Genomic DNA, 25829 nt, shown 5'->3' on the forward strand with positions numbered 1-25829 from the left:
AATTAAGCATTCGTGTTTGTCTTAATGAATCACCTATATAGAAACGTTAGAGAAAGTTAAAAAAAGAACCATTATCAGTGACATTGAGAATAATGTTTAGCTCATGTGTCTCATTCAACTCTACAAATAAGTTCTTACTTGCTCAATACATTTCAAATGTCTATCAAGCACTTATATACCAGGTACTCTGCATGAATGAGATGTGGTTCTTGTATGCAAAGTGCTATGCAAACAGTAGCCATTCAATAAACAATCACTTCTTTGGGCTGAACAGGACACACGAACCACAGAGAAAGTAGCTTACCTGATTCCTGTGGCCAACGCTATAGGTGTGCGAGAAAGTCGTGATAATGTTTCTATAACCTGAGAAGAGAGGAAAGGGTTCATTGCACATGTATTTCAGAAAAAAAAAAAAAAATTTCTTTTTCAAAGATAGTAGTTTTACAATCTAATATTAACAATAAGAGGAGAAATGTAAATTTGCAGATGCCACCAAAGTGCAGAAAGGGAAGACCTATAACTGAGAAGTATAAACATCTGGCTTATAATTTTGTCCCTTTCCTTAATTTTATGACTCTGGGCAAATTACTAACCATGTGGTTTGAGGTTTCTTGATCAGTAAAAACAAGGAGTTAGGCAGGGTAATCCTAAAGGTCTCACATCTCTACTTCTACATGATCTGAAAGACCCTGTAAGACTGTGCTGTCCAAAACAGTCGCCACTAGCCACACATGGCCATTTAAATTTAAATTAACTAAAATTTTAAAAACAAAAAATCAAGTTCCTTAGTTGGACTAGCCACACTGCAAGTGCTCAGTAGCCCATGTGCCTAGTGGCTACTGCATTGGATAACACAGACATTGAACACTTCCATTATCACGGAAAGTTCTATTGGACAGAACCGCTGTAGAGCAAAGTTCAGAGGGCGGGCTCTCGAGCCAGACCACCTGAGTGCTAATCCCTACTTCACCATTTATTAGCCATATATCCTTGGGAAAACTACTTAACTTTCTCTGGGTTTTAGTGTTCTCACCTGGATACTGTCTATAATAATTAAGCTAGATTACTAATAACCATTACAAGATTTAAAAACAATGCATGTAGTTATATGGTAGCTATTCTTTATAATTGCCAACTTCAAGAAAATTACCTTATTCTAATTCTGCATATTTTCGGAAAAAGAATTTCCTGAATTACCCTTAATTATCTGTATCTGTTTCAAAAATTCTTTATAAAGATCTTTAGCTGCTTACCCTCGAGGTGCCCTGCCAGGGCTTTAGCATCAGTACCCAGCAACTGTGCCCTTCCTGCTCACATTTACACCTAACAGCATCTCTCTCAAAGACTTGGTGAGGAAGCTAATAAGCGAAAATGTATTCTTCTCATGAAGATGGTTTCTATAATAATAGATACAATTTGTCCCAATTCTCTAAGCAAAACTTGAAGAGGTTCTACTACAAGGCCTATTCAGAATGAGGAAAAAAGAAGGTGAAAAGGTAAAAATCTATCTCTGTGTGGAGGTAATCTTTGACTTCCTCAGTTCAAAGATGGAAACAAAGTTTCCAGGACTAGGAGTCTCATAAGGGTATTAGCCACACATATACTTGTTTATCACCTACTTTAGGAGGCAGTTTATTGTTGTGGTTACAAACTCTGAACTGAGAACGCCTGGATGAGCTGGGCCCACCTTTACTAGCCTCTATAAAATGTGGATAAGGACACCTACCTACCTGCCTCATGGAGTTACTGAAAAACTTAAATGAGACATGCCCCTCAAATGCTTAACTCAATAAATGTGAACTCTGATTAATATATAAAATAAGATTAATATATAAAATAAGATTATTATTACACGCAAATGAAATTTAACTGAAAGCTTTATGCAATTTCTTCCTGGTTTAATCTTGCTGAAGAGCAAAAAACAACCACCTAGGTAACACTTCCTATCCATAATAAATATTACATAATAAAGATAAAGCATCTTCAGTGAGTCTGTAAATTCAGATCACGAATGAACAAATACTAAATTTATCAAAGTAAACTGATTCAAGAAAAAAATAACCACTTGATAAATTTCCAAAAATATGCATTATTGAGTGAAAAGTCTAGTTATTTGAGGATTCCAGGATAATCTGTGGACTAATATTTAGACTCATGAATTATCTACATTGCTGAATTTTAGCATGAGCCTTATCCTGATGTAGCACTGTTCTAAACTTATGGGGTGAAGTCGGTTTCTAATTCGTTTTTTCACAGCATTGCCACTACTCAATTACAAGAGAAATAGCAACGGCATTAGTATTGCTATGTGTTTTACTACTGCTATGATTTCTTTTAACACAAATGTTAAAACACCAGAACTATTCACAGCCTGTCTCCACCACACAAGACTATATGTAGTTTGATTTTTTTCATACAATTGTCCACCAGAGGGAGCCAGACGACAGTCTATCACTTCACTCCTGCGTTGAAAGTAAGTGTAGGACTTCCCTGGTGGTGCAGTGGTTGAGAATCCGCCAGCCAATGCAGAGGACAAGGCTTCCATCCCTGCCCCAGGAAGATCCCACATGCCACGGAGCAACTAGAGCCTGTGAGCCACAACTATTGAGCCCATGTGCCACAGATACTGAAGCCCACGCACCTAGAGCCCATGCTCTGCAACAAGATAAGCCACCATAATGAGGAGCCCACGCACCACAATGAAGAGTAGCCCCTGCTCGCCGCAACTAGAGAAAGCCTGTGTGCAGCAATGAAGACCCAACACCACCAACAAAAAAAAATAAACAAATAAATAAATAAATTTACTTTTAAAAAAGTACAAACATTTCTGAAAATTAACAAGCTGAAACCAACTCCTGTTATTCACTTAAAAGGATTATTTATTACTATTCAATGATAGAAAAAAATAACAAAAAGATGTAAGTTCAGTGGATGAGATGGAAGGATAATATGTAGCAAGCCTTAAAGTGAATCTCTCAGACTAAGATCACTCAGCTTTGTATCTATCTCATTGTACATCAAGTCCATCCATTAACTCTAAGTTTAGCCAAAGCAAATAGACTGTTTGGTCAATGAGTGTTTTTAGAACAGTGTGTATTCTATACACATGGAGTGTATCCGGATTTGGAATAGAAAGTACACAAATTAATTCCAGATTCTCAAGTCCTCTGTGTGGAGAATGACCTGCCTTTAGGAACACCCATTCAAGTATAAGTATGAAAGAAAATAGCCCCAAGGGTGGTAAGAAGACTATTTGCCTTGAAAGGTCTTAATTTCTAAATTGTTGCCTTAAATAATATGACATATGGACATTAACTCCCAGAAAGGGGGACAACAAGTTAGAATATTTGCAAGTTAATAGGCTGACGACCAACTACTAAATCCATATCATGGATTTTCTTTCTCTACCTACATCCATCCCCTGTTTGACAAGAAGAGTGGCATTTGTAAAGATAAGAAAAAATTCCAGGTAACAGGAATAAGAGTTACGGCGTGAGGAAGGTGGGAGAGGTGAGCAGGGCTTCTGTGTGTCTGCTTTAGAAGGGTGGGCTAGATCCCAGAATCTATGAAGGGTCATTGGACAAGTTTAAGGAAGATAGCATTTTTACAAGATCACTCAGCAAAGTGAAGCACAGACCAGGGTCGGAGGATGTGGTATATAGACAGGGGCCAAGAGACCCACGAGCGGGGTTTCTCAATCATCCAGGTGAGAAATGAGAGGTCTGTGGGAGAGCTAGAGAAGAGGTGGAAATGTGCCAAGTATTTAGGAACAGAGGCTGACACACCGTGGAGGCTGAGGGAGGAGGAAGAACCCAGGACCACCTGGGCCGGCTGTTACAGCGGGGAGGAGCCAGCTCCTCTGCCGTCCACCCAGAAAGCTCCAGGATGCTCTCAAGCAGGAAGCTCTCCTCTGTTCCCTCCGAACGCCTGACCATGTTCACCCTGAACTCAGCCAGGCTGATCTCCACCCAGAGCCTTCTCTGACCATCTCCCTCTTCCAGTCTGGGTTCTTTCTGTCCCCACATAACCCTGGACAGGACTCTGCCCTAGCACCTATCACCTTGTTTAAAATTTATCTGCTGTTTAAAATATTTCAAAATAGTTCGTGTTTATATTGTCCATTGAAATAATATAGAAATACACAAAAGCTGTCCCCTCCCACACGCACACCTCTTCTCACCTTCTGCCTAAAGGAGCCCAGAGCTAAGAATCTGGTATGATTCTTGCAGAATATTTTTTCTTTTTCTTTATGATTATTATTTTAGGTAATGTGTTTCTCTTACACATTCTTCTACAAACATGCTTTTGTCATTTAACAATATATCACACACAGTGGTGTCAACAAATACAGCTCTACTTTATTCATGTTAATGTTGTATCACATTCCAGTGTCTGCGTAGAACATACAGATTTAACCCTTCCCCTGCCAGTGAGCTTTTTCAACATTTTACTGCAACAACATTGCAATTACCATCCTTGCCAAATACCTTTTCAACTGTGTGCAGGTATTTCTATAGGAAGGATTCCTAGATGGGTTGACTACAGTATAACCATTGCTCTTCAATAAATTTGCACAAATTCGCATTACCCCTGCAGAGTGTAAAAGAATATAACAAGGCATTCTAATGACCTGTTTATTTGTCAGTCTTTCCCATCCAACAATGGAAAATACCTTAAGGGCAGGGAAACTGCTTCTTCCCTGTTCTATTCCCATCACTGAGCTTACAGCCAGGCTCTTAACCACTTAACACAAAAATATTTGTTGCTCAAATGAATGACTAACACTCACCTTGCAAAATTGTTGTGAGGATTAGGGATAATGTGTGTAAAGATATGTAAAGAGCTTAGCCTGCCACAAGTGAGGAATGAATGAATAATTGAAGCAGCAGCCCATTATGAAAATTAAATATTAAGTATGAGAAAGAGTTGCTTATCGCCTCAAATCTAGAGACAACATACACAGTGGCACACATACCCCCATCAAAATATTCCCCCCAATGATAATTTTTATTTAGTTTGGGCTCATTTTTTTCCAACCCCGTTAGTCAGTTTAAAAGCCATGGAATAAAAACAGTTTGCAAAAACAGAATGGCAACACTGTACACTAATAAAGCTAACCATTTTAACTCTTCTCTTCATGAGACCTTCTGGCTAATTCTCACCCTCTGCTTATCTAGCGCATTAGCGCTGTTGATATTGTAATTTGTGAGAAAAACAAGTCCACTATGCAGGAGCAGTTTGTCATAGCTCCTTCCAAGGTCCTGAGTTAAGGAAGCCATGGACATAGAGAAGAACCAGAGGAACCACAAGGACCAGCACACAGGTCTGCCCAGGAGTGCTAATTAATTATGGACTTACCTTCTTGAGCTCTCTACTCAAGCTTTATCTCTTTAACCCTCTCCCTGACCCAATGAGAAGGCTACAAAGATTCCTGAACAGAGGGCCGTATTCAGTACGAGTTCCTGGGGAAGTAATCCTTCCAGGAAGGTAGGTTCTGAAAGGGCAAGCAGGTGGCTGCAGGCTTGAGCCCCAAGCGCCAGACAAGCTTAGCAGTTCAAGAAGGGTCTGCAGCACTGCAGCCCCACAGCACAAAGCTACCATCTAGCAGCTCAGCTACGGGCAGGGATACTGCATCGTGGTTCCTACAGGCTCAGAGCAAGTGCCCTGTGGGTTCATGGAGGAAAAACCCAGGCCCTAGAGGACATAATTGGAAGCAGCCCAGAGACCTAGGCACCCAATTCTCTAACAATGAAGCCTAACTCTAAACCCAACCAGATGGTGAGTTTCAGACTAACAATATATCTCACCTTCTCCTAGGAAATCAACAGAACTCATTATTTTAATTTCCTTTGCAATTCTAATCTTACACAGCAAATTACCCCGTTAGGATACACTGCAGCTCAGTGTCATTTCTAGCAACGTTTACATCTTTCCTAAAATACCTGGTTGTTGCTTTGAATACTGTAGAAGGCTGTCGAAAACCATCCCTAGCATTTCTTCTGTGGGTAGAACAAAGCAGTACAACCGGAAAAGATGAACGAAACATTATTTCTGTATCAAGAAGATTATGAACTATGGGAAATTCATCTGTATTGTTCAAAAGAGTAGAGATCTACATGGGTTTAGGTGGTCCAAATTACAGTTTGTACAGACCTTGATACTGATCATAAATGCAAGAATTATTCTGTATGTATTATTTTGAGGCTTCAAAAGTAAAGCTCTATAGAGAAAAAGAAGCTCTCTTTAGGAAAGTCATATACTAGACTGGTTAGGATACAAGCTGAAGACTCACATTTCCTGGGTTCAAATCCCAGCTCTACCTCTCACTAGATGGGTGACCACAGAAGAATACCCCACCCTTCTACTGCTATTTCCTAGTGCCACTGTTGCCATCATCATCATTGGTAAAGTAAGTTTGGTCTTTGCAAAGCACTTCAGAAAATAAAATGTGACACCTCAAGTTATCATATGATACAAAAGAAAGCTTTCCAATGGCTGGGAACACATTTAATAAATTATGGTGTCCATTCGAGTACACGATGGCCAGTGTTTGTTAATAGCTGCCAACAGTCGCTAAGCTTATCTAATTATAACACTATGCTTTTTAAAAGTGAGGACTGTGGATAGTAAATGCTTTTCTTTTATTTAGTATTCATTTTCTGCTTCTGTATAATTAATATTTAATCAAAATAATCAAATAAAAAAGTATTTCTCAGAGCCTAAAAACAATTGCATTTGCCCTTGCTACAGTGAATTTTAGTAAAAAACAAACACACGTTCCACACCTGGTCTGTTCATGAAGATAACACTGCTAACGACCAGAATCACATCCAACTTGTACGGAATTAAAAGAGCTCTAAGAAGTAACAGTACCAAGGGGTGGCTCAGAGAAGCTTCAGCATCCATCACCTCCACACCTTACTGCCTCAAATAAATATAAAAATCCATGTAATTAGAGGGTGTTTGTCATGTAACCACAGTTTTAGGACAAGTCCTTTAGCTGAATCCCTACCCCCAACCATATGATGATCCCTCCCAGCTCCATCCTATACAGAAAATCCACAGCCAACACCACATTTTATTCAAGTGATTCTTAGAGAGTCTGATGAAAGTTCTTGGTCCTTCCTCAGGGGGAAGAAAAAGACTATATATATACTAATACACACATACACATAGATATGTAAGTATACACAATTCTGCATTTCATCTCAAGAAATCCAGGGACCTCTTGAAGACCAATCACGGATTTCCTAGATTCTCACTCCATCTCCTTCTTTGCCTATAATAAAACCAAGGCCCAGAAAAATCAACTAGCTTGTCCAAGGTCAAAGAACCAATAGCAGCAGAATTGGTACCAGAACCCAGGTTCCTTCTCCTCTACCCAGCCTATTGCTCCTTCCAATTCACTGCCCTGTCCATGAATCTCCTGTATTTACTCAATGAACATCTATGGAACACTAACTACAGGCTAGATACACCTGACAAACTCCATATACTGAGGCTAACAAAATGGAGATTATATAATGCCTACTCTCAAAAAATCGACCGTCTGTTGGGAAAGACCACAAGGGTGGTTAGTGAAAACACATACCTCGTGTTACAAAATACATCCACAGCCCAGTGGAGAGAGCAAGGCCAGCTGTCCCCCACAGCCTGAAGGACAAAGTCAAGGAGGCTCAAAAGACTCTTTAGAAGAGGTGACCCTGGGCTGTATCTTGAAGGGCAATGGGGAATTTCCCAGACTCTCTGCAGGTTAAAAGAGGCTTGATGGGTGAGAACCACCACCTTCTGGCCCCACCCCCTCCATCATCACATGCTCCAGTGAGATCACTTGCCCCTTACTCTCTAAGAAGTTCTTTGTAGTTGCCATTTCCTGAATAATATTTTCCTTCTTTGGTTGACAGTGAATAGTTTCCAGGTTCTAAGAGACAAGGTCATTAAGCGAATTTTTTCTAAACCAAACAGACCAGCACTTGTCTCATGAGGCACTTCCACACCATTGTGGTCTTGCTGCCTGTGTTCTAGGCCTCTGCCCACCACCTCTGAAGACCCCAAACAGAGCATCCTTCCTTTGAACCTGTTTCTGTTCCCTATTCCCAATGAGTTCACAATCTCATGTCTCTCCCTCAACTGACCAGACATCCAGGAAATGTTCTAGACTGGCACTTCTCCTTCACATCCTATCCTATCAATTCACCCTTTTAAATGGCCCTCAGATCTCTTCCCATGCTTCTGCCTTAGTCCAGGCCCTCTCTATCTCTTGCCTCAATTATTGGAACAGCCTTCCAATTCGCCTCCACACTTTTAATTTCACTTCCTTTATCTTCTACTTGGCTACCATCAAGGTGGTAAGACACTTCCAAACTGTCAATCTGAGCACACCACCATCACCACTATGCCCACCTTAAAATTCTTAAATGTTAGTCCTCACGCAGAGATGATTATTCAGCAGTGCACTCAAGAGCCTTCTATTGACTGGATCTGCTCCCTGTCCCCTTCCAGCCTTACTCTGCCTACTCTCCTCACCTCTCCTGTTCAGCCCTATCCAACTACTTTACCTGCTGTGCTCTAGACAGACTCCAGAACCACGTATATAAATTCTAGCAGATCATAAAATTCTTTTCACTAAAATTCACTGAGGTGGTTTCAAAATGAACACTCTCAGACTAAAAAGCAGGCAGGAAAAAAAAAAAAAGCAAACTGGTACCAGGCATGCTAATCTTCTCACACCAAGTAAAAAGAAGTTAGAACTTTTCTTATACTGTTCTAACCATCTCCTGAGTCCAAATACCAAACCAGATGAAACCTGAAACTCATGAGTGCAGAGTTAGGTGCCTAAAAGCACAACTCTCTAGTTAGAACTCAGAATAAACATGAATACTGATATGTGTATAAAAACAGATGATTGAACTTGGTGTACCCCCCCCCAGAATAATAAATAAATAAATAAATAAAATTTTTTTAAAAAGTTAAAAAAAATAAAAAATAAAAAAAAAATAAACATGAATACTGCTTCTGCTAAATTTACACTGGTCTGTGAGGATGTGTTGAACTTAGTACACAAATAATTAAGAATTCAGTTATTTGTATGCGACTAAAAAGAAATACTTTAGTTTTGAAAATGTAATCATATTTGCAAATCATCCCCTGCCTTTACACAGGGTAGAGATACAATCCACAAAAATTATGTGGCATTTTTAATATGTTCACTACTACAAAAGGGAATTGATTTGTGGACCCTGTAGGTAAACACTGATTACTCACTGTACAATTATAGTAATGACTCTAGCTCAGCACTTGAGGTTGTAGCAATGTCATTACCAGCTCACTGAGAACCCACTGTGGCTTTCACACAACTCACTTTAAATAGACGTGCCCTATGTGTTCGTATCGGGCCAGAGGAGAGGTTGTTTATGTGATGAGAAATAGAGTGGGAGAGTTCTATGTGACTTAAGGGACTTGGAAAATAGAATGAATTTTCAAAGCTGCCCACAAATCATTCAGCTGGGTCAAAGTTAACATATTTTCCAAACCCAGCTCACTTTCAAAGTCACGCAGAGATCTCTGCTTCCTGCATGCTGCCTACGTGGCTATTCCCACTTTAAAGGCTGAAATCACACGGAGTGCAGGAACAAACAGGCAATGCCAGGATGACAGATCCAACGGTGAAGTAGAACGTGTCCCCTTCTGCCAGCCTGGAGATGCTCCAGCTTTAGTCCCTGCCCTAGGACTGCTCATAGAACAGAAGGAAATGTCTGCAAAAGCTATTCTCATATGTCAAATCACCTAACAGAAATTGCACCTTGGACTACAGGACGAGGAGAAGAAAATGACGGCCCCTAAAATGTGTCTTTGCTCTGGCTGGTTTGGTAATAACATTGGTCATTTCATACTACTTGGAAGTGCTCATTTTCACACGTGCTTGAGCAATTAAAAAGCAGGTAAACTCATTCTTTATTATGTAAGAAACAGAGTTCTAGACCAGAGCTGACCAATAGAAACATGTGAGCCACACACATAATTTTAAAATTCTAAGAAGCTACATTAGAAAGAATAAAAAGAAAACAGGTGAAATTAACTTTAATCCTATATCTTATTTAATTCATAATGTATTTATAATAGTATCATTTCACTATATAATCAAGATTAAAAACAAGACTTTTATATTGTTTTTTTATTCTGAATCTTCAAAATCTGTTGTGTATCTTACAGATACAGCACATACAATTCAACCTAGGCATATTCAAGTGCTCAAGGCCACATGTGGTGAATGGCTATAGAGTAGAGCCGAGTCCTGACAAAGACCTTCCAAGCGCTCACAGTACAGAGGAAAAGGAATCAGGTCCATCGTGAAGATAAGGTTGGGCCAAATCTTTCATTTCACAGATGCAGGTGGTAGCTACAGGTGACAAGGCCCCCTCGGACTCCACAGCTCAATGTGCTCAAAACAGAGCCAGAGCCTACACTTCTGGATACCCAAGGCCCGTTTTAGTAGAACCAGGAGAGTGCTAAAGGGACCCTGAAAGGGAGTGGGGAGCCCCGGGGAAGGAGGAAACTGCCCCTCCACACAAGCCTTCTCTATTTCACATTGCCTGCCATCTACAAGTGCCAATTGTTTGATCATTCTCTCCACCTGTCAATCTGACAGTCACGCATCAGGATATTCATCACCTATCCCATGGCAGGCTCAGCCCCATGGACACTCACCAAAAGCTGGGCAAGTCCTCTGCCCCAATGTGCTTGCAGTTGGGTAGGGAGACAGACAAGGAAATAATTACAAAGATGCAAGTAAGCCATTACACAGGTAGTGAGATGATGTACGGCGCTTATAAGAGCAGAAGGACAGACCGTCTTTGTCCAAGACTTCAGGGGATGCTTCTCTGAGGAATGGACATGGGAGTTGAGATCTGAATTTCTAATGAAGTTTTAAAAAATTTTATTGGAGCATAGTTGCTTTACAATGTTGTATTAGTTTCAGGTGTACAGTAAAGTGAATCAGTTATACATGTACGTGTACCCACTCTTTTTTTCAGATTCTTTTGAGCAGACACTCCATTCCAGCATTTTTCACACAAAAGGGTGAATGTTTTTAGTGTGTGTTGTAGCTCGAATGTGTGCATTCCCCCAAAATGAATATTTTGAAATCTAATCCCCAGTGTGATGGTACTGGGCTGTGGGGCCTTTGGGAAGTGATTGGGTCATGAAGGCTAATGGGATTGGTGCCCCCATAAAGGAGACCCCAGAGAGCTCACACCCCCGCTTCCACCATGAGAAGACACAGCAAAAAGACATCTACGAACCAGGAAGCAGGCTTCACCAGATACTGAATCACCTGGCACCTTGATCGTGGAATTCCCAGCCTCCAGAACTGTGAGAAATAAAATTTCTGTTGCTTAAAGCACCTGGTCTATGGTATTTCGTCACAGCAGCCCAAACAGAATAAGAAAATGTCTAACATCATTCCTTCTTTCCATTTATTTCTAACCCTATTTCTTCTTGTTCTTTCTCCCAAACAGGGAAGGAGAGTGAGTTCCAGAAGTCAACACATTCACTGAAGTTGGTGAGCCAGTCCACGCCCCAGTGAGAATGGGCTCCCAGATATCTGCCTCCAAAGAAGGTTCCTCCCCTCTGACTTGGCTGCATTTATCAGACGTGACGAGTTACAGTACAATTTCCCAGGCATCCTCACGGGGGTTAGAACCAGACTGCCAATGGCCATGTAGAAGTTAGGACTGCATTTGATAGGCCACAGAGGCAGGTGAGGTGTTTAAAGAGGGCAGTAACATGTTCAGATTTGTTTTCTAGGATAAGTGTGCTGGCTGTTCAACAGATTAACTAAAAGAGAAACAGACTGCTGAAATGGAGTCTAGAGAAGAGAGACAACCGAAAGTTCATGTGACAAAGTACACACCGTGGCCCAGGGCACCGTGATGTGGACGAGGGAACACATTCAAGGGCATTTCAGAACATATTCAAGTAAGGTGAGAGAGCTACACAGCTGTGGTTCTCAGATGGCCAAGACCCATGTTTCTCAACACTGGCTGAAAGTCAGAAACACCTGAGGAGCTTTTGAAAACCACCCATATCCAGCCCTTACTTTCATAAAATATGACTCAGACAGCCTGTGATGGGGCTGCAGCCTCAGGACTTTGCTGACGCAGGTGGTTATAATGTATAGCCAGGGATGAAAACCACTGGCTTGGATACCAGCACAGCTTTTTGAATCCCTAAAGTCAAACAGAAACAGTATGGTTTCCTTTTTTTTTTTCAATCTTTAATCTAGCAAATAAATATTTGAGTGCTTAAGATAAGCACTAAATTAAGTGCTTAGTTTTACTTACTCTCATAAAACCTATGAGTTATGTGATGTTCTAATTTTAATAAAATAAGAACCCTCTAAGGGTCAAGGGTCAGAGGTGGAATGAATTCCAGGAATATGACAAGCCAATATCAGAACCTAGATTTGAACCCAGAAGACTCAGATCTGCTAAAAGCAGATGATGCTGCCAGTACCTTTAGAGTTGGACCTTTAACTGTACTTTGACTTATAGTGTTCCTTAATTCTCAGATATCTTGACCCTCAAGGAGTGTAACCACCTCAAAACCTAACCCGTGCTCCATGTTCCACTGAACCCCGGCTATGTGTAACACCATGGCAACAACTGTAGCATCTAAACTCACCTGCTGCTACATTTACCAGCACACTGCTGAAACACGGTGGGGGGGGGGGGGCAGCTATCTTCTCCATTTTTTGCCAAAATAGAAACCTTGACTATATTTTTACAGAAAACCTTTTCAGGGTTACATTACACTATTATGGAAGTATAAATCCTGTATATTCATAGTGTAAAACAATTCCTTTAATAGTGTAGTTCAAATTCACCTGAAAATACGAACATGTCATAACAGTAACTTCTTGCATCTTTTTGTCTGAACAATAAACAGGAAACATATACTATTAAAGTAACCACCTATAAAAGCCCATGCACATTTCAACACGTAACAAAGATATTAATATTTACTAAACCAGGACTGCCTCCTGGTTTAGTAAATGCTAATTGCTTATGAAACTTTATTAGTACATTTAGTATATAGCATTTGGGTATAAATTCATGTATAATAAAATGTCCAAGAAAATGTGTATGATCAAAATTAATTCTAACTTATTTCTACATCTTGTTTGAAACTCAAGGCACAGTGCTTAGCTGCAGAAATAATTAATTTATATGTAAAACCTTCTTGTACTGTCAAATTGAATACAAGAGAAGCCGGTCTCGCAACAGAACCCACTTAGAAGTGTATGACTGTTCAAAGCTAGAGCCCATTAGCTTATGTTGCTCCATCTGGTTGGCAATTAAGGAGACTGTAAAGAAACATAGTATTCTAATTTCTTTAATGACTATTTCTCTGTTTAGAAGTGTAAATATTTATAAGGATATAAACTTAATGTCACCCAAACAAAAATAACAGTGGTAAACAACTGAGTGCTATTATTTATATATATATATACATGTTACACACCACACATACATGCCAGTTTCTTATGAAGACGATAACATCATCATGTTCATTTTAGGGACAGCTAAACTGAGGAACAGAGAGGTTAGAGAGGCCATACTCCAGAGGCAGCGAGCAGTAAAGCCAATATCGACGCACAAGTGATCTGACCCAGAATGTGTGCTCTCTTGACCACTACACATGCTGCCTCCCATATGAAAGCACTGATGCCACATGGTTTGGGAGCTGCAAAGAGATGAAAGACACGGTCCTTGTGGTCCAGAAGCAAGAGCCCTACCTGGTGAAATCAAGCATGTCCACGCATACTCAGACCCACATGCTGGAAATTAAAACCATGAAAATAAAGAGAGCTCATGATTACTGCTAGATAAATCATAGAGCCAGCTATGGTTATGGGATTTCAAGGAGAAGGTGCCTGTGCTATAACTCATCACCATTTTCATACCTGTCATGACCTCTCGCATTTGAAATATTACATGTCTGTTTATTACCTGTCTCCCTGAACTAGAGTATAAGCTCCCTGAGAGCAGGGGATTTGTCAGCCTTGCTCACTGCAGTAGCCACGGCACCTAGAAACCACAGAGCTCACAGACGCTCAATTACTATATCTGAACAAGGGGAGGACTGAGGGGCACCCACAAAGAGAAGCACAGTGAGAGGAGATGGATTCACGATGAGGGATTTTGAAATAGGACTGAAGAGGCTAGTTGGAGGCAGAAGGTAGTGGAGGCTAGGCTAAGTTTATTTATGGGGAGCTAATAAAGGTTTCTGAGCTGGAGAATGAACTGTCAAAAAGCAGTATGTCAAGAATACTGATCTGGTGGCTGTGCAAGACAGTTCAGAGGAAGGAGCTTGAACCTAGGAAGTTGTTTCAACACTCGCCTAGCTCTGAAATGATTAGAGTGAGCCTGGGAGATGGCAGAGGAAATGGATGTGGTAAGTGTCATGAAAAAGGGATCAACCCAACTTTTCCACTACTGGATACACTGAATCCCAGAGGAGCAGGTTCAGCTCGAGCAAACTTCAGAAAATCTGATCTGACTCTAGTTCATCACAGTGTAGAAGATGCACTAGAGAAAGGATTAAATCTAGGCATTTTTTAAAAATATGATTCTGTTTCAGTGGGGGCCAAAGATAGCTCTGGTTGACAAAGGTTGAAATAGCTGACCCAGAACTGTCTTGAATCTCAGAGACCCACGTGGCTGGGACATTTCACATCAGGGCTGCTGACCTGAACCTGTGTCAGGCTGGATTCACAAATCTGGGGCTGGCCCAGAAGTAGCGTGACTCCTACTGAGGGATTTGCAACTATTTGTGAGTGTGGGTGTGTGGGGGTGTGTGTGTGGGGTGGGGCGGAGAGATCACACATGGACCAGTGCTAATAAAAGAAGATTTTTAAACAAATATATTTGAGTCACAGTTTTTTTGTTTTTTTTGTATTTTTCCTTCATCTTGCTTTTCATCTTCAGCCTTTTCTGAGGATCATGTGCAATTATGGTACATTAAGTTTTCCTTCCACCTAAATGACACTGGATTTAATCAGCTTTTTGAAATTCACTTGATTATGATTTAAGAAAAAAAGCTGAAGATTAATTTGTTTTTATTATTTAATTTCACTTTCAGATGCCTTCTTTCATTCCAGGTGTTTGCTGATGTCCTCTTTAGGAGTAACTTTAGCCAAATTACTTAAAAAGCTATTTTTGAAGCAGTACAACAATATCTGCTGCTTTAGAACTCTGTTATCTGTGGCATTTAAATCCGGAAAGGGATTTTACCTTAGAAGCCCTGGAAGACTTCTCTTCCAGGAACTCGGATACTTTGCAATGAGCAAGGAGTACTTTTTAGTCATTAGCTCCTCTGAGTGCATGTGGTTAATCCAGGATAATCTGAATTTCCCTTAGAGTCTGAGTATTTACCAAGAACTGGCAGAGACAAAATAATCCTCTCAAAGGCTGCAGAAATGCAGCTCAGCCCTAATGGGCAAAAAGACACCAGTGAGCATAGAGGGCCACGCTCTGGTGGTCCTAGTCCCAATTTTTCCTCTGCTGCAGTTTTTCATTTGGTATTTTGTTTCCACTTAACCTCAGACAAAGTATTTCACCTGAAAGAACAGCTACAGTTTACTTAAACGACAAAAAAAGAGAGGAAGAAAGAAACAATAAATTTCATAACTCTTTCACCAGTTATTTGGGAGTCATCTGCCCTCTCTTCTGAAGCTGTTTCTCAGATACTCTTTCTAGCCAACCTTTGAAAACAGACTCAGACATGAACTATACCAGACACACACTGCTTAGCAGCAGGACAGATCTTGGTTTCATCTGCCAAGCAGATTTGCCTCGTGGCAGTCCCCAGGAATGGAACAGAACTCCCAAGTGAGAAAAGTTATATACAGACGACATTATTGAGATAACTCATGTCTAAATACCTTACTAAATTATATCCTTTAAACCCTTGCTGTCATGGCAACCTTTACATACCCATTGTGCTGTATCAAAACCTCTATGCCACATTAATAAAATTCCTTGGATGGAACAAGGCTGGATCTACCCTGTATTGGCTTCTATGCAACAATAGGTTGTACTCTAGTAATAATAGTATTCTGCTGTAATACTGCTGTCTTTTTTCTTTTTACAATCTTCTGTTTTAAATATCCCCCCAAAATGAATCTCCAAGTCAAAATATGGCATATTAAGAGGTTTTAAAATCTAGATCATCTTTTATGGTTACTTCCCCAAGAATACTTGATAGCACCCTGAATTAAGAGGATAAAGCCCTGGAATGGCAGCCCGGACTCAAACATGTGTATCCAGTTATAAAAATTTGCACAATGGGCTTCCCTGGTGGCGCAGTGGTTAAGAATCCACCTGCCAATGCAGGGGACATAGGTTCAATCCCTGGTCCAGGAAGATCCCACATGCCACGGAGCAACTAAGCCCATGTACCACAACTACTAAGCCTGCGCTCTAGAGCCCGTGAGCCACAACTATTGAGCCCATGTGCCGCAACTACTGAAGCCCATGCGCCTAGAGCCCACGCTCCACAACAAGAGAAGCCACCACAATGAGAAGCCTGCACACCACAACCAAGAGTAGCCCCCTCTCTTGCAACTAGAGAAAACCCACGCACAGCAATGAAGACTCAACACAGGCAAAATTTAAAAAAAATTTTTTTTGCATAAGTCATGGGTCTTTTAATACTATAGAGAGAAGAAATGTGAGCTGATACAAAGAGCCCTCAATGAAGTAGAACATTCAGATCCTTACGCTTTGTCCAAAGAGGCATTTTGAATTAGATGTTTCAAAGCAGCTATTTTGACGAAGCCAGACCAAAAGAGCTGTGCTTATTAGGAAGTAATGAACAGAAAGATACTCCTGACCCCAACAAACCCCTGATGCCTGCACTGATCCTCACCTCATTCCTAACTCCCATTCCATCAAAACCTAACTCTCAGAACTGAAGATGGGGTAAAAGTTCAAGAATGAGGCAACTGATCACTCACTTGATTTAAAACAAACAAAACCATACAGGACAGCTTCATGTTATTATTTTCCAGGCAATATCAGAAAGTCCCTGGAATCAGATGGTTTATCAAAGTGGCTCCTACACAATGGCTTTGTTAATATGACTGCCTCAAAACATCATGCCAAGAGAATGGGACTCCACAGAGATTCTGATTCTGGTTCCAGCCGTGACTTGACATGAGACCATGGACAGACCACATGGTTTCTCTGGGCCCCAGGCCCTCATCTCTAACATGATGGCCTAATTGGGTTGCTAACTCAACTCCACCATCTAAGCGGCCACACGCCTACCTCTGACAGGGAGCCAACAGCGGCATAATCGTGCCACTTTTTTTTTTTTTTTAAGTATAGTTGATTTACAATATTGTATTAGTTTCAGGTATACAGAAAAGTGATTCAGTTATATTTTTTTCAGATTATTTTCCGTTATAGGTTATTATAAGATATTGAATACAGTTCCCTGTGCTATATAGTAAATCCTGTTTCTTACCTACTTTATACATACTGGTGTGTATGTGTTAATCCCATATTCCTAATTTATTCCTCCTCACTTCCCTTCCCTCTTTGGTAACCATAAGTTTGTTTTCTCTGTCTGTTGTCACTTATTTTTTCATGGCTCAGTTCTCTTAGAAACAAGACGTGTATACTGGTGCCAGTGTACTGGACTGTCCATACATGTTATAGAACTTGATGCAAACAATTCAGGGGAAAGGCTCTATACATTTTTTCTACTAAAATATATTAAGCTTCCCTGCTGGCACAGTGGTTAAGAATCCACCTGCTAATGCAGGGGACACAGGTTCAAGCCCTGGTCCGGGAAGATCCCACGTGCCACAGAGTAACTAAGCCCATGCACCACAAGTACGAAGCCTGTGCTCTACAGCCCACGAGCCACAACTATTGAGCCCACGAGCCACAGTTACTGAAGCTCGCACCTAGAGCCCATGCTCCACAACAATAGAAGCCATTGCCATGAGAAGCCCGAGCACGACAGCAAAGAATAGCCCCCGCTCACCACAACTACAGAAAGCCTGTGGGCAGCAACGAAGACCCAGTGCAGCCAATAAATAAATAAGTAAATATTAAAGAACCACTGATATAGAGAAATAAGCCATGAAGAGATTAACCAAGAACACGGTTTTTAAAGTTACTCCCTTTAGCTCTCTGGTTTCCCCTAAAGGTTAACCTAGAAAAGTTCTTGATTTAAAAAAGAAAAAGTAACTACATACAGATCTATTTGATGTGAACAGTCTTGTGGAAGGAATAAAAACCAACAGAGGAATAAGGAACTGTATTTTTTTAGCATTTTCTCCAATCCTACCTTCTAAAAGTGAGGTTGTCTGAGAAGGTCTCTTGCCTTCCCACTGCTCTATCAAGAGTAAGAGGCCTGTGTAGGAATAGGAAAGGGGTCTATTTCAGACCCTCTCAGATATGGCTACTGCACCAAAGTGGGCCCCTGCTCCCATGCCTCCCACCCAACCCTCGGCCAAAGGCTGCCTATCCAATAAACAGGATATTCAAGGGCATACATTGCACTGTCAACAACAGTGGCTATCTGGGAAGTGGAGCTGCAATGCATTTCACTTTCGTTTTTATTTTTTGACATTTCTATATTGTTCGACGGTTTACTAAGAGGTGTACATAAACTTTTATCTGAAATAAAAAATTTAATGCAAAAATGCTTTCAGAATTGTACAACAAACAGAAATGGTTTTTAAACTCTCTTACTGCTCGGTGGTGCCAGTCCTTGGTTCAAATAAAATATTATCAGAAGCCCAAAACTTAAAACTGATAAAAGAAGAGCTGGTCAGGAAAAAGCGATACTCTAGAGGTAAAAGACCTAAAAATTCTTTGAAGAACAGCAATCTTACTGCTTCCCGAGATAATTACAGTACTTTGAAAGAGTACTTTCCATTTGGCTATGTAAGGCCTGGATTTTACTTTAAGTTATGTCATATTTGTACCTTATACAATCTATTGGCATATGCTGAAACATCAATCACAAAAAATTTCCTGATTCAAAATGTTTCCTTATTTGCCTTTCCTGTTTCTGGTGTTCACTCAACAAAAAAGAAAACAAAGATGTCAGGTTCTGTCAGGTTGAAAAAAATCTAAAACTATAATAACACAAATAGAAGTTTCACTGTCCTCCATTTAATTTTTTTAATCCAAATTTGTCAGAATGGCAACTGAACTAAGTGTAAAACAAGTCACACACACACACACACACACACACACACACACACACACACAAGCACACACACACACGCATATAAACATGGGGGAAGTTTGGCATAAATATAGACTAATATGTAAATTAATACAGTAACTTTCCACTAATAATGACTTTCTATTTTCAGTCCTTGAAGGTAGGAACATAATTTGGGATATCTGACACAATTTTCCTTGCTGTGAAAATATATTTCTAATTTGAATCCTATACAATAAAGCACAGCAAACAATTCTAACTACTCATTATATTTTTTCTCCAAATGAGGTTTTACTCATTCTAACACTGTAGAGCAAACCTGATGTAACCACAAATGTGATGAAGCACAGTGGATTTTTTTCTACAGCTCAGCACCATCACTCAAAAAAGAACTGCTTTAAAGCCACTGAAACTCTTGGTGTCAAAATGATCATTTCAAATCAGAGTACTTTTCCAAGGCAGATTATTTCAGTGCAAATGTTATTGCTTTCTTCTCCATCCTTTCTCAAATAGATATTTGAAAGGGGAGGGCTAGAAACTACAGTAACTTTCTTTCCATTACAGTCAGACTCAATATTTATTAGAACTTAACTCTGCTGCTTCTCTCCTTATATAGTGGAGACTGTCACTAATCCCTGTACTAAAAGACAATCTGATTTGTCTTCTGTTCCTACATACTGAAACAGGGTTTTTAAAGAGAATCACGTGAGATCTGATTATGTAGCACCGATCTGATTCCACATAACACCCCTGCTCCTCCAAGGGACAAGCCAGAAGGAGGTCAGGGTAATGGTGCTGGAGGGCCACTGCACAGGGCCTTGTACAGTGTGCACATAGTAAATCAAGAAGGGCACCCCCTAGCGATGAATACTGCACAACTGGCTTGATAGCCTAGCCCCACTACCCTTCACACCCACTCCTACTAACTGCCTGCCTAACTCTGCAAAAGCCAGAGACCAACCCCGGCAATCCATACACATCCTCAGCCTTTTGACTTTGCCTTGAAAAAGCATTAAAGAAATGTTTCTTTAAAGGCAATAAAATATTTTTGTTGAATTTTCTTTCTCCTCTTTTATAGGGAATGTGGCAATATATTTCAGTGTCCAGGTCCAGGGGAACAGAAACTGAGCAATGTTACTGTTCCCCAAAAGAAACTTATGCATTTACAAATATGGAGCAAGTGTGGGGATTTAATAATTGACAGAAATGTAGTACTCAGATGATCAGGCAAGACATAATTTTGGCTGTTTTCACACACTTGAACGATGATGATTGATTTCAGAATCCAAATGCTTATTTAAAAAAATGCTTTCAACATACATATTTAATTAGGTCTCAAAATGGAGATAATTTACACAGTGGCCTGGGAGGCTTAGCTGACACAGGATGTCTGAAAGTTTTGATGCTAAAATGTCCATCTTTAGGAGAAATATGGAACGCATGTGGGCTAAGCAATGCTAATGCTTAGCTTACATAATAATGCTCAGAGCCATTACTGAACACAGGCATCACAGATATGAATAAAGAGAAATGCACTCTGGCTGCTAGATCTACAAAGAAAGTGCTTTTAATGAAAAGTGATTAGAGAAAGAAAGAGAAAGAAAGAAAGATGATTAGAAGAGACAAAAGCACTGAATGCACACAAAATGGCAAATTCTAAACAGCCACATTCTTTTTCAAATTGCTTTTAAAACTCTATTATTTTCTTACAATATAATATTTATGTTGGCATTTTTTTTTCCTGACTACTGGAAAAAGGAAATTGCATTAAGTGTAGAAACTAAGAAATACTCTGTCACTTTAATTACATCGGAGGTCACTTTTGGCCCTTGCTCTCACACCTCACAGTGAGGGCACTTCAAGCCCCAAACCCTACAAGTCACCCTCAATTTCAAAACACTCTGACATAGGGCACATGAAACTGAGAGCTGTTCCAATTTCAGATGTTGCCTCAATGACCCAGAGCATACCCTATATTTTTATACATATATAATGATATACACATATGTATATATACACACAGGATGATTGTCTTAGGGCTACACAGTATTCTGTAGAAGAAGAGGTTATAATGCATTTAATCAACACCCTATTGTTGAACACATGAGGTTTTCTTCCAACTTATCACAATTACAAACAATGAAAAGAAGAAAACTTTTGAATCTAAATACTTGCCCCTGTGTCTAATTATTTCCTGATAATTATTCCTAGAAGTGAAGTTTCTGGGCCAAAGGGTATGAACATTTTTAAAGTTCCGGATGTATACCGCTAAACCATGAAGGATTTCTTTTTTTATAACTTCCCTACAAATAAGCTATTCCAAACTGCTCACAAGGTTGAGTGGAACTTGCCCAAAGGGAAGGGGATTGTTGTAGTATCCAATTGTGCCTTTGATCCTTAAGAAACATTCTGAGGTGCTCCTGTGATTTTTCTCCCCCTTGAAGCCATTCTTGTGTTATTCTTGGCAACTTAAAAATAAGCAAATCCATACAGTTCCTTTCTTAGAACTATTTCCTGAAGGTTTCCTTTGTCCACTGTCAACTGAGCAATGTTCTGTGGTGGAGTCATCACTATAATTAGACACAACCTAAGAGTCTGGGAAGTTAACACTACCTAACTCCCAATGAAAAGAAGAACACAGAAGGAATAAAATATTTAACACATTCAACAAGGAAGATTACGTTTCTAGGCAGAAAAGAGCATTGTTGTGTCAGCGCCAGGTTTTTAGTCCCTGCATGGTAACATGGCATAGGCATCATCTAGATTCTTGGGATCCTTAATAACATCTCTAATTTACAGACAAGTCAAGTCACAAATATCTTATGAACATTTATAATATGCAAGATCCTGTTTCTAAATATTATGAAGGAAACAAACAAAAAATAGTCTATAAGCCAAGCAGCTTATAACTAGGGTAGGAGACCAGAAAAATACATTCAAAATGTATTAAAATAGAGGAGAAGATATTTAAACATTCCAAAACAATACATAAAAGTCACTAAACAAAGGCACTAATTTGTGCAATAACCGTAGATTACAATCGTTTTGTGGACACATCTTGTTTTATCTTCTATCTTAGAATCAAAATTTGCAATCAGGTTACAATTCTTTCCCAAATAACCCCAATGTTATGAAATTGAGGATGACAGAAACAATTTGCGAAACATCTTTTTATTTTTATACATTAGAGCAAAGGAAACTATTTGTAAAATAGTCAGTGACTTGAATTTCCTAAGGAAACAGTGCTAGAAAGATTTTAAGAATACTCAAGTTACAGCATAATTTATTGTTACTAGAAAATGTCATGTCATAGTAAAAACAACACCTTTGCATTTGCAAAATGTTTCTAGAGGCTTATGTTTTTATAAAGACCATATTTTCTGAAATAATTTTTCTCCTTTTAACAAACATTTTGCTACACAAGAAAAAGGTGATAAAATTCTGCTGATAAATTGCTGCTGACAGGACAAACTCTAGAGACTCCAACAGCAGCAGCCTGGACAGGGATTCTCAGCTCCAAACCTAAGCTCCAGCCTGCGGCAGTCTGGGAGCAGCCACTATAAGAGAAATGGGCGGTCCTGCTCTTATGGGGGAGTTCATGCCTCCCCATCAGCCCACTTGCTACAGCTTCAGAGCCGCAGGACAGAAGAGAAATACACAGAAAGGAGTGGCAGGGGAGCTGCATGTTCTCAGAACCAGAAAAGAATGACGCTCTGCATAGAGAACTGAGCTAGTCAGACTTTCCAGTCGCACTTTCAATTTCACTTACTCTATTTGCATCTCTAACTAAAGAAATCATGACCATTTTCTAAACTGGTATAACCCAAGGAAATTTTACCATTTCATGAAAATTCATAAAATAGTCTCATTTGCATGTTGCTTTAATCATTACATTTACATGACAAGACTAAAATGTGTTTTCTTATAATCTGGGCTTTTTCAGTTAGTAAATCTATTGGATAGTTTATTTTCTTTCCCTCAGCACTTCAGCTGGACAATTTTTCCTATCACCAAATAGGTAATCATGTTACAGTGAAGCTCCCAGACACATTTTTTTCCATTCATCCGGATGTCCTGAGATCATCCCACAATGAACAGTAAGATGACAGCAGGAAAATGGGTGAAAAACAGGAACATTAGGTAAGAGGACCAGACGTCAGGGAAGGAAGATGGACGATAAGGGAGAGGCAGCATGAGAACCACCTGGATAAAAGAAAATTAAAAGAAAAAAAAAAAAAAAAGGAAAACATGTAAAAAGCCCCAAAGTAATTTTAAGAAACAGGAAATAAGACATTAAAAAAAAATAGTATTCTCAAAAAGGTCTCTTCATTTCAGGAACATGTGTATAGTTCAACTTTTAAAAACCCCTTCCTGACTCAAGAATGTGTTCTGAATTAACTGACAATTTAATTTTTTTCTAAAACAGATGCTGAAGGCCACATAAAGAAGATGAAAAAAATAAAACTGACAAGGTTTGGGGTTTGCTTTTGTTTTTTGTTTTTTTTTCCTTTTTTAATCTCATTTCATGCTCAGGAAACAAGGTCTTAATCACTGTAAAGCTGTTTAAAAGGTGAACAAATACCTTGAAGTGATACCCCAAGGCTCATTCTCTGCCTTATACTCACAGATGACCTGGACAAAGGAGCAAGGTGCCCGACAGTCAGACCTGCACAGGACGTGCTACTGAGCATGACATAAGGAAGCTGACATTTTATTTAAAAATAGGACAACACTTTGGGAAAGGCTCATATAGACAGCAAGGTAGAGAAAAAACTGACCAGGCATCAATACTAAATAAGAGAACTGGCTGAATATGCTCTGATCTGTAAAAAAAAAAAAAAAAAAAAAAAAAATCAATTACTTCCTCACCATATACCAGAGAAGTCCTAGGTCATTAAAGATTTTTCAAAAATGTTTACAGGATTAAAAATATCTCATAATGGGGAGAAATCACAGTGGAACATTTCAACAGATTAAAATTCATTAAAATGTAAAATAATCACAAAATCAAACATATTAAAAGACAGTTAATGCTTTTACTATCCAAAAAATCTTACAAATCAATATGAAAACTATTAACAACCACAAAGAAAAATGGAAAAGAACAAATCTAAGGAGAAGAAATATGATGGCTGTTAACATACTATATGAATCAGGGCTCCCCTGAGAAATGCCTTTTGACTTCTAAAAGAGATTTCCATGAAACAAGAACACTTCTTAGATTACATAATATGGACTGAAATTTTTATTTTGTTTTAAGGTTTTTCAAGTTGTAACAAGAAGGCATGAGTTCACGTCATTTTCTATGAGTGGACAAAGCCACCACACCACACTTTACACCAAAATGCTTGCCATTATAAAAGCCATTATTACCTCTTCCTCTGGAATTAAACACAAAATTAAAAACACCAAGTATAACATTAAACAAAATCACATATTCTTAGAATATTACATTAAAAAATATGAAAATAGTATCATTAACAAAAATTTATAAGGACGCACAGCTCTACAAGTTCTGGCTTGCGGAAGTTACTTAGCACCATAGCTGAGTACACTAAATTACAGTTCTGCCACATGCTGCTGGCAAAGATGACACTCTTGTGCATGGACAGGATCTGTGCACAGTGAGTAACAATCCCAATGTAAAGATGCGTTGAAGAAATATAGAAAGTGGGAAATCCTACAATAGATAGAAGGAAAAATCCAAGGAAAAATGACCTGTCAATTCCTTTGTGTGTTACATGTATTTTATTACCTAAAATACCCTGATAACTGCTGTGCTTTTTCTTTATTATTTCTTATACAAATTCCTGAAGAGTAGGAATAGTGGACCCTAATTTTATGTATCTAGTCGATATCAGACGTGAACAGTTGCAGTTCAGGTTATACATAGCACTATTTTTAATGTACTCAGCATAAACTTCCATATGGAGAGTAACATGCACAGAGCTCAGACGTCCAAGCAATGACTAATCCAGAATTGCTAAATCAGATTCCTTTCCTCCGATATCATTAAAAAATATAACACTAACTAGAACATACATCCAAGGTTATATAGTTTCCATTAAATTAATCATCAGTCCAGAATCTGTTATGCGTTTAACACCAAGAATAGGAGAAACATGAGTACATGTCATGGTTCTTCCCCTTAAGAACTTGGGGCGGGGGGGGGGGGCAGGAAGGGATAGAAGAATATGAGAATTAAAATTACTTGATGAAGTTAGAAAATGCCACTAAATAATAAACTATGAAGTACAGGTTATAAATATATAAGTAGCAAAGAAAGAAAGGTCAACAGTAAAGTCTGGAATGAGATAGGGACTTCACAGAAAAGGAGAGACAAACTGCACTCAAGAAAAGGTAGAATTCAGACATCTGAAAGAACAGGGATCGCACTCCAGAGAGGGGACAGCAACAGCATGAGCAAACTTCCTCCCTGATACTCTCTTTCAACAGCCACTAAAGGATCCAAATCAGAAATGATCCAAATTGGCAGATCACTTATTAAAGGTTACTGACTCCTGAATCAGCCGATGGTTACCCATAATAATTGTGAGCCACAAAGAGGCATGATGAAAACA

At 39.3% G+C, this 25829-nt stretch overlaps 1 protein-coding gene across 5 annotated transcripts in view; it reads right to left on the minus strand.

The window, feature by feature from the left end:
- VAV3 (vav guanine nucleotide exchange factor 3) overlaps nucleotides 1-25829 on the minus strand; it is a 376903-nt gene that overhangs the window by 206306 nt on the left and 144768 nt on the right. For all 5 annotated transcript variants that reach the window (XM_057720790.1, XM_057720914.1, XM_057720825.1 and 2 more), the window contains one exon: nucleotides 305-363. In XM_057720790.1, coding sequence (XP_057576773.1) covers nucleotides 305-363 — 59 coding nt within the window. The remainder of the gene's footprint in view (nucleotides 1-304; nucleotides 364-25829) is intronic.

This window comes from Hippopotamus amphibius, chromosome 1 (assembly GCF_030028045.1).
Source record: "Hippopotamus amphibius kiboko isolate mHipAmp2 chromosome 1, mHipAmp2.hap2, whole genome shotgun sequence".
NCBI classification, from domain to species: domain Eukaryota; kingdom Metazoa; phylum Chordata; class Mammalia; order Artiodactyla; family Hippopotamidae; genus Hippopotamus; species Hippopotamus amphibius.